This window comes from Cryptomeria japonica, chromosome 3 (assembly GCF_030272615.1).
Source record: "Cryptomeria japonica chromosome 3, Sugi_1.0, whole genome shotgun sequence".
Taxonomy (NCBI): domain Eukaryota; kingdom Viridiplantae; phylum Streptophyta; class Pinopsida; order Cupressales; family Cupressaceae; genus Cryptomeria; species Cryptomeria japonica.
In genome coordinates, this window is record NC_081407.1 from 637,516,025 (window position 1) to 637,527,058 (window position 11,034).

The window sequence follows — 11,034 nt, forward strand, 5'->3', positions numbered from 1 at the left end:
TATTAAATTTATAAAAAAAAATTGTCTATTTCTATTGGATATTTGCAGTGTAAGATGATGTCAGCTTTCAATTATTTTGACAAAAACATTTATGTATTTTGTAGTATTATTGAAATAATATTAATGTGTGGACAATAGTACTACTATTTTTCATTATTTTTTCCTTACAAGTTTCTATTTATTTTTTATTTATTTCAAATTTATTAATTCTTTTTATCTGTATTTCTATTGGACATTTGTAATGTAAAGTCATATTAGGATGCTCTCAACTTTCAATTATTTTGACAAGCTTTTTAATACATTTTGTAGTACTATTGAAATAATATTAATGTGTGGACAAGAGTACTACTATTTTTCAATAGTGCTAAATAGTTTGGAATTATGATTGATGGGCCCACTTGTTTTTAAGTACTATTAATTTTATAATGATTTATTCATTAATATGTTCTGTAATATATTATATTGTAATATTATTACTTTTTCTATAATTTATTTATTATATTATGATATTATTATACTAGCATATTCTATTATTTTAAAAAAAACAATTATAAATATAGAGTGTTCTGAGCTTTATTATAAATAGTAATGAGTAACTAAGATGCTATGTTTTAATTTTCTTAGAGAAATATTAATACAATTCAAAATCAATTAGAGCCATTTTTTTTTGTTTATTTGATGGCAAAATGTCAAGTAACTAAAATACTCTCTCATATTCTCAGCATTTAATGACATGGTAGGTAGTGTTTGTAATACATCCAAATCCAATAATTGAAAGATTTCTAAATCTTCTCTATATGACAAAATTTATTTATTTAGCAAGATATTTCTAGAATCTTCTCTTCAAAGGATGTATTGAAAATTTATATATATTTTTGTCTAACTTGTTTAGATGCTAATGGATTTGAATAGACATAAAATCTTTCTTTACTTGATGCAATCTATTATGTTTGCCTATTTTTTAAAAGAATGTGATTTGGTTGTCCAATTCAAAGGGAGAACCAATTATAATTTTTTGTTAAAATTTTGTGGACTTAATGGTTCATTCAATTATTTTAATATATTCATGCAACTATTTATATCACTTTGGTGCATTCTTCTGTAGTGCTATATTATGAATATTTGTAAATTCTCTCTCTCTCTCTCTCTCTCTCTCTCTCTCTCTCTCTCTCTCTCTCTCTCTCTCTCTCTCTCTCTCTCTCTCTCTCTCTCTCTCTCTCTCTCTCTCTCTCTCTGTGTGTGTGTGTGTGGGTGTGGGTGTGTGTGTGTGTGGGTGTGTGTGGGTGTGTGTGTGTGTGTGTGTGTGTGTGTGTGTGTGTGTGTGTGTGAGAGAGAGAGAGAGAGAGTAAACATATATTCATGTAGTTATGATTGATTAAAGTTGGATAGGCCCAAAAAGCTTACATATCTGCTTAAAATCAAGGGCACATGAGGGGTTCATGTCCAACAAATGCCAAATTGAAACACATTAGCATTCTGTCCATAGGCAACTAACCACCCACTAGAGACATAAAGGAATAACCTACTGAGTAGGGGTACTATCATCTTGCCATCCATGGCATGACACTCAAAAAAGGACAATTTTTGTTGGAGTCTTTCTTAGAGGACATAGCAATAGAATCTAGAGTAACCTTAATAATGGAGGTGATGGGGTTTGACACAATTATAGGAGATTTTAGATGTCTCTTATTGTTCACCTTCCCCCTTTAGATATCCTCCTTAATGGAATGCAAAGAGGCAAAGTTCTTAATAGCCATTTCCTCAGTCAGGGAAATCATCTCCTCAACTTTAGATATTTTAGGGCCTCACGATTTTCCTTTAAATCTTCAATATCCTTCCTCTCATCCCTAAGATTGATTTTTGCATTGATTTAATAAATTTTAATATATTAATTTGTTCTTCTTAAATAGATACATTTTCAATTGCATTCCCTTATTTAGATCCACTTTTATCTATGATAGTAAAAAACAAACGAGCTAAAAACATTATCCAAAAGTGAATTCCAAGTTAATAGAAAATTCAACCAAAAGAATAACCTTCAATAGGAGTTATCCTTTCCTTCATTTGTCAAGTTTTTGAATGAGGGAGGAGTATTAATTTATATAACTAGTATCAATTGTTCATTTAAGTTTTTCAACTTACTTTAACTTGTAATTTTATGTGAGATCACTCTTGGCTAGACCAATTTAATGACTCTTGCTTAAAACATTTTTCTTCATAGCATCTAGTAGATAAAATAATATAATAGCTTTTCTTATTTACTTTAGTTGTTGAAACTAATATATGAATTTGTAATTATTCTTTTTCTTGTTTTTCTTATTTACTTAATTTAAAACACCAAAATAGGTCATGGAATTCATTCTAAAACTAAATAGTCATAAAATGAGTGTTATTAAAAGGATATACAAACATGGTAAAATATAGTCTTAAGTATATTGATATATGCAAACTATATATTCATGTATACACATCCAAATCTCTCTCTCTCCACACACACACACATGCATGCATGCATGCATGCACACATACACACACACATACACACACACATACACATACACATACACATACACATACACATACACATACACATACATAAATACACACACAATGTTTATATGTATATATATACACACATATATACATATATGTTTATATATGTATATATAAATACATGCATATACATATGTGTATATATGTATATATACATATATGTGTGTGTATGCATATACATATACATATACATATACACACATATACATACATAAATACATAGATACATAGATGTGTGTGTGTACACATACATACATAAATATCATGCATATATACATAAATTATAATATTATGTTTAGGGTTTCATGAATGACATGCCTATTTTTGAAATAAGATTATCATGGAAAATTTCATAAGGACAAATTTATTTATTTGACTATTTTGTAATTCATATTTCATTTTGCTATTTCTATTTAAGAAAGATTTAAAATATTATTCTAATTTTTACTTTATCTCTAAGCTCTAGAATTTATCTAATACATTGCCAATTTCAATATAGCTTTTGTATATTGAAATCAATTACTTATAAAAATTCAATCACCTGGTGCATACAAATCAAATGATTCTCTAGCATGCTATTTATTTGTATACATATATAGAAAAGTGGACTTGCATTTCTTCTACTCAAATTGGCATTGAAAGTTGACTGAATCAGTCAACAAGAGTATGAAGCAACATAATTATAAGTATATACCACATGGTCTCATTTATTTAATTAAGTGTGATGTGCTAGTTAGGTTTCAATCCACAACCAAAAATTGAAGAACTTCCTCCAAACCTAAGTCAAGGTGTTCATCAAGTTTTAAAACCTGAAAAACAACCTAAACTTCTAATGGCATGTTCATCAAGTTTTAATACCTGATGAATGTCCAGATTTATAAGTTTTCCCCAAACTTACAAATCATGTTTTAAAACCTGATTTACAAGATTTCATCCCTATTGAGTTGTAAATCAAGTTTTAAGACCCAATTTACTCTCTTACTCGATATCAGAGCCCTCACCTAGAAAGAACACAAAATAAAAAATACCAGAAGTACCTCAAGATATTCCCAAAGAGCTTGATCTCCTCTAATGTTAAGGATATTAAGAATACTGAGATTTGACATGAAGACATGATAGAGTTATTGTAAAAGATAGAGATATTACCACAAAGTTACAACATACATGTTCTCGTCAAGAGTCGATTACACCTAGTAGCATCTTTCCCTATGGTAGCTTATGACCTAGAATTTGTTCTAGTAGCTACAACATATTTTGTTAAGGAAACAAGAATTGTCAAAATTCCTAATGGCGAGGTGGTAATAAAGCTAGATGTTAAATAATTTGATAGAATTTTCAATTGTCCTGATGTGGAAGAATATGGAAATGTATCTTTTGACATATCTCAAGACTAATGTGATAAGAAAACCAATAAGTGTAAAAAAGGCATCAAGTCCATGTTATTGGAAGCATCCTGACCTTCAACAACTAGATGGCCTAATTCTCTCAAGACTGATATCAAAGAAGGAATAGGAGATATGATAACTCTCCTAAGTAGGGTCAGGGGTGTACTTGCATCAAATGTGTTCTAAGAATGGATGTATCATTTCATCCAAATAATCAGAAAGGGAAGAGACGTGATCTTCTGGGATGGGCTAATTAGTGACTCAATTTGTGAACAATTGTCATAAGTGAACACAACTCTAAAATTATATAAGACATCATATCTAGTGTATGCAGCTACATCAATGAAACACTTCCCAAGTCTCATTATGGATGGAGATAGAAATATAGTACCAGTATACGAGTACTATCCATAGTTGACCTACAAGAAAAACCTGAATCATTTCTGAAGGGAAATGATGCTTTCTTTGGAGCACTGTTGTGCTCACTAGATACAACCTTGGAAAAGAAAGAAGTTTCTGAGGTGGCTTGGAATATAGTGAAAAAGTATGGATGTATTTTCCTTTAATTTCCCACTTTCACTTTCATTAGAACTGGATGTTATCAAGGAGAACCCTTAATGGTACCTAGATACCCAAGTGATAAGATCATCCTAATGGATTTGAGAAGACAAATCATTATTGTCTAGGGCTAGTAATCAAAATCTCACAGAGTGGCTTTCAATTTCCCTCTTGAAATAGGTTTTTACTCAGTGATCACATGTTACAAAGAAAAAAAAATGGAAAATGACATGTAATGGGTAAGAATGAAGAGATTCAAGAGGAGAGAAGAGTTCAATTACTATAACATGAAAGAAAAACTCAAGGAGACCTACACCCATGTACATAGAATCAAGGATATCTGGGCTAAATGAAGGAGTGATGAGGATGTGAGAAGGTTGGAATACGACAAGGTCATTATTGAGAAAATTGAGAATCTTGACCTAGAAGATATCCTTGATACTATAGAGGATTCCAATGATATAGTGGATCCAAAATATGTTCAACAATCCCTTGTCTAAGGAAGAAAGACAAGTTGAAAATTATGAAAATAATATCATTTCCGCGTCTAAGTATTGCAACTACTTAAGCGGATTTCACAAAGTGGAAGAGAAATAGATTATTGCTTACATTTAGGGTATGTCTAGCTTAAGTCTATGAAGGACCCAATGAAAAATTATCTAGGTTTTCACCTTACTTTTAGATAGATTTTGACCATTCAGTATTCTATAAGAATAAATTATTCTAGCTACTTGTATGTGTTATTAAATTATGTTTATGGAAGAATACATCTAAAAAAACTTAGAACTATATTAATTCATGAAAGACTTTATTAACAAACATTACATTCACTTTTACAAACAATGTTATTATCCTTTATTTCAAGACCAACAATCTTCATATTATCAACTAAATCACTCTATTTCTCTATATGACATTAGAGTGGGGCGAAATAATCAAAGTACTAGAAAAACAAATCCTTCCACAATAAATATAAGACTTAAATCATCATGCAATTATTTACTTTTTTCGATTAGATTTTCTTGATATGTAGGATTGATGATCTAGTTTAGGCCTTCCAATGGTATTTATTGATTTGCATCTTAAAATACAAAATTTTAAGTTCGAACACATTTCTTGAGATAGAAATATTTAAAGATATATGATAACTTTAATCATTTTGGGTTCTAAATATTTTTAATAATGTAATTAATAAAGAAGTGCCATGATTTCAAATCAACATCAAGATATTAAAAGTTATTAATAAAAAAATATTGTAATTTTAAAAATATAGAAAATTTGTCTCCTTCCACAAAATGAGAATCCAAATTAAAATAGTTTTATTCTGAAGTAATACATGTGAAGTGAAGGGAAGTAAAATATATGAATTACAACCCATACAACATTAAACCATGTTTCCTTGTTGCTAGAGGGAAAAAAAAGACTTCATCTGAAAGCAACATTTACACTATAGCTTATTTGATTATTACTTCAAAAGCCCATTCTTCATGACACATTCCATGGTCTCCTTAAAAGCTTCTGTTAAGCGATACTTATAAGAGAAACCCATATCCAACAATTTCTTGGAAGAAACAGGTAGATATTTCTCATGACAATCATCTTCATCCAACCTGTACAAAATAAAATTAAAAAATTAGAATATTTTTGTTCTCTTTGGAATTGTTCACAAACCTACAAGATTCAGATGAAAATTGTTTTATTACTTGAGAGAATCCTTGAGTTGTACGTAATGGTTCGCAACGAAATCTTTGAGAGACTTGAGACTCAAAGAATCAGATGCACAAACGTAACGATTTTGAGCACTAATATGTTCCATCAGGAATATGTGGGCATTGCAAGTATCATCAATATGAGCAATTGGTATGGATCCCAGCATGAATTGGATAAACTTGAGCAATTCATAAAATTCATTATTTGCTGTTAAATGAGCTCACATTAGAACTATATATAGCATCACGAATATATCATACAAAAACTATCAAAAAAACATGCACATACTTATACCTCCAATCAAAGCTAATATTGTTTGAGCAGATGAAAACGCAGGTGTACTGTTAAACCAGGGCCCAATCACCAGAGCTGGTAGGATGGTCACCACCTCAATGTTATTATTAAGCCCATATTTAAGGGCCTCTTGTTCTGCTAATGTCTTAGCGATCATATACCAAGCTAACTTAGTGGTCTCATGAGATTTAAGGAAATTTAATGGGCTCCAACACCTTTCATCAAGGCATGTCTGCATAAATTCTCCCTTGTCATTCATTGGAGAAGCCGCTGTAACTGATGAAGTGAAAATCATACGTCTAACACATTTAGCTTTTACGCAGGCTTTCATAACATTGAATATCCCATTTACAGAAGGCACAATAAAATCATCCTGTAAAACGACAATCATTTCAGAAAATATAGTAACAGATTAAAATGTTATGATGAATAAAGAGGTGAACTAGAGTCATTTCTTCTGCTTACCAGATTAGGTTTTGTAAAATCCATGGGACCTGCCACATGGAAAACTCCATTACAACCCTCGACTGCAGAATCAAAGCTGCCCTCTAAACATAGATCAGCTTTAAAGAGTTTAAGCCTTTCCTCTGCCCCCGGCAGCTCCAACAAAGGCCCAGATTTTTTCTCGTCTCCTGCATATCATCAACCCATATACAACTGGAATGCTTAAACACACAATTCATATCTATATTGTTTGTATTTTATATTCTGCGCTTAAAAAACAAGTACCTGGGTTTCTAAGGGTGGCGTTGACGGTGTAGCCCCTTTCTAGCAGATTTTTGACTAACCATGATCCAATATATCCTCCTGCTCCAGTCACACACACTCGTTTTACACTCTGGTTACCTTCCCCTGCCATTAAATTCCTGCTTAAAAAAAAATTGAAGCCTAAAATTGTAAGTGGAAGAGACTGAGATTGTTGTTGGGAGTGGAATTAAAAGTTACTGGTGGTTTCTTGATCCTTTGCTGTTGTGGATGGGAGTCGAATGTATAGATATGACAAAAATTACCAAAACAAAGAAAAAATTATTGGATTCCACTTGATTTTGAGCTCCAATGCAAATGCGACTTGTATACGAAATCTGATCAGTGTTGTATATGTTTTGTACGTTTCAAATACTGATAGGAGGAAAAATTAAGTAGATTGAAAAAACAATGAAATAGGATAAGGACAATCCATTTTGAAATAGGATAAGGTCATATCCATTTTGAAATAGGATTCTGATCAAAAAGTCTACAAAAATGTAGAAATGACATTGGAGTCTAAGAATAATATTTATTTTGTATTAACGTTTTTCATTCAAGCGTTGAAATTTTGTACTAATAGTGATATTCGTTAAATTTAAATAATTTAAATGAATAAAGATATTATATTCAAGATGCATTTGTATTCAACGTGAAAAGCAAGTGGAATCTTTCTCTATTTTCTCCCAATCCAATTAATTCACGTGACGAAAGTTGGCAACGATAGAAACGTATTTTCAATTTAAATCTTTTGTTTCTCCTTGATAATGTAATTAAAATATTTTATTGTAAAGTAAAGCGGTTTTATCGGATCACTACAAATACATGGAAAAACCATTCAATGAAAATTATAAGGGTTATATAACTTATATGTCATGCTTATATATAATTTTTATTAATAGATTCAGGTGATATTCACCAACGAAATATGTAATGATTCAATCATTTTGGATTATTTTGTTTTCTATTAAAAATCTATCTTGAGGTTTATGCAATTATAAGTTACAAATCACTTTATATATATATATATATATATATATATATATATATATATATGACATGATATTCACATAAATAATTAGCAAAAGGAGGATAATTAGCACATCTATAGCAAAAGAATCCTCTTCAATTAAGAGGATAAGAAACTCCCCAAAGTTATCATAGAGCTACCTTATCAAACATTATGAATTAGTTCAATGTGTATGTGTATGTCAAGTGTATGTGTGTGTGTTGATTTTCCTTATTTCAAAAGGGATTAAGGACATAAAATGGATATAAATCTGAGAAAACTAGAAATATATATTCTTGTCAAAAAATCTTTTAGGGAGTTTAGGATGGACAAATAAAGTAAATACAATAAAATATTGATATGATAAAAAAAGGAAATATGTGTGAACTTGATGAGAGAGGTGTGGGTTGGTCCTAAAAGCATAACCGGGATATATTTTGGAGGCAATCAATTTTAGTTCAATGTGTATGTCAAGTGTATGTGTGTGTGTGTGTGTTGATTTTCCTTATTTGAAAAGGGATTAAGGACATAAAATGCATATAAATATGAGAAAACAATTAGAAATATATATTCTTGATAAAAAAATCTTTTAGGGAGTTTAGGATGGACAAATAAAGTAAATACAATGAAATATTTGATATGATAAAAAAAGGAAATACGTGTGATAATTATAACAAAAAAAAAGAAAATATAAAACAATACCCTAGATTATTAATGGCTATATTATGCAAAGTTTCTCTATAAGCGATTTAATGCTAAAAATTATACAAGTGATCAACTAATCTATAGAGGTCTTATTTTTGGAGGATATTAATCAAGGAATAATAGGTAAATCTCACTTGATATAGATGGGTAACTTTAGATAGAGTATATTCAATGACATCATTTAAGAAAGATTCAAACCATCTAGCATACTACTAGTATTGTTATCCAATTCAACAAGATTGTGATTATCAATAATTTATCAAAATTGTACACTATTATTGTTAGTCCTCTCTTTAGAAATATTTTACGATTATCATTGATCCTACAATCATTACTTTGTCCAAAAAAGGAAAAAAGATCAAAGTGGTATTCATATTTCATATTGAATCACTCAAAGAATTGATCACTACATCACCAATGGACACTTGAACAAAAATTATGGGACATCCAAAGAGATGAGAGCATTCGCTCCTAAAAATGTATGTGTGTGTGTGGTTTTGGGAATTATAGCAAATATTTTAACATTTTTATTATAAACAAATTTGGAAGCAAGATGGAGGAACTAAAATGTTGTTTGAGTTTAGAGTAACTTGATACATATATAGGGTAACTTGTACAAGAGAAAATTAGAATAATAGAGGAGATGCTATAATTGTTTGGAAACAACATCGGTTGAAACATGATTGCCACTTTGTTTGGGTTATACATAGGTAAATTAGAACAATAGACAAAAAATGTTAGAGATGGGGGTTTTCAACTTGCTAGTTATGTAATAAAGTTAACTTTTTTGAGATTGATGATCTTATCCTGATGAGAATCACTCATAGTTTTAGAGAAAACTTGAGGACACTATAGAATTTTCTGCAATAGGTTGGGATGCAAGTGAAAGCTACTCAATGCAAAATCATGATCTCTTCATTGCTGATAAAAATGAAATAATCAACTTAATTTTCAAAGGTAACTTGCTATAAATAGTAGAGGAATATTTATACTCAATGGAAAATAGATGTAGAAATTGAGATCTATGGGATTGGAAAACCAAGATAATACTATTTGATTTTCTTTTCATTCCTATGGTCCTTAATGGGTGCAAAGATTAGGAAGTATCGTGTTAAATACGACAAAGTGGACGCAAGCACAAAGAAATAAAAAAAAAAATTGTAAACAACTTCAAAATAAATAAATAAATAAAAATTGTAAACAACTTCAAAATAAATAAAAATTAATTTTCTATGAGATTTTGTTAGTTAGAAAATATGCATTCCCATTGGAAGCAATAATGGTGGTTTGGTTTCATCTAGCCAAAGAAGGCTCAAAATATGGAGAAATATCATTTGGTTAGAATTCTGTTACGACGAACCAAGAAAAATAAAGAACATGTGGATGGAACTAAACATCAATTGCATGAATGAGATACTAATATGTAAGAAAATCAAAGTTAGAATAAGAAAATATGTAAATGAAAAAAAATAGGAATACCATGTGGACAAAGAAAATTGGTTAGAAGAAAGCTTAATATATCATGGTTTAAGTAGTGTGAAACCATGGATTGAAATCTTCCATAGGAGTAAAAATTAAATGGAACAAAAAAAATGTTGATGTTCTAGTTAAGGACTAGCTCATGGCATCTTAGATGTCAGACTAATAGGTGAACATTATAAAAAAAGGAATAAGAATGATAACTTGTTTATGTTATAACAAGGGAGTGTTGGAAATACAATGACACTAAATCAAAGAATGCCTAACATATGCTGACTTCCACATTAATTACAAGGGCAAACTAAATACAAATAATCTAAATAACTTAAATTAAGAGGCAAAATAAATAAAATGGAAATAGGTTACTCAATGTTATGAGAGCTTGTGTAGGAGCTAAATATGTTAGACATATAATTGTCACTTCATCAGTTGCAGTGGCTTCTCCAATGAATGAAAAGGGGGAATTCATTCAAACATGCCTTGATGAAAGGAGTTGGAGCCCCATAAATTTCTTTAAATCTCAGACAACTAATTCAGCTTGGTATACAATAGCTAAGACATTAGCAGAGCAAGAGTCCCTTAAATATGGACTTGATA

General features: G+C 30.1%; 1 protein-coding gene across 1 annotated transcript; it reads right to left on the reverse strand.

Moving 5' to 3' along the window:
- Positions 1-5,793: 5,793 nt before the first annotated feature.
- On the reverse strand, positions 5,794-7,520 carry LOC131072089 (putative anthocyanidin reductase). Its single transcript, XM_058008131.2, has 5 exons — positions 7,230-7,520; positions 6,966-7,132; positions 6,501-6,873; positions 6,200-6,413; positions 5,794-6,106 (listed from the first exon to the last, which is right to left on the reverse strand). The coding sequence occupies exons 1-5, from the start codon at positions 7,357-7,359 to the stop codon at positions 5,962-5,964; spliced, it is 1,029 nt and encodes a 342-aa protein (XP_057864114.2). The 5' UTR covers positions 7,360-7,520; the 3' UTR covers positions 5,794-5,961.
- Positions 7,521-11,034: the final 3,514 nt, after the last annotated feature.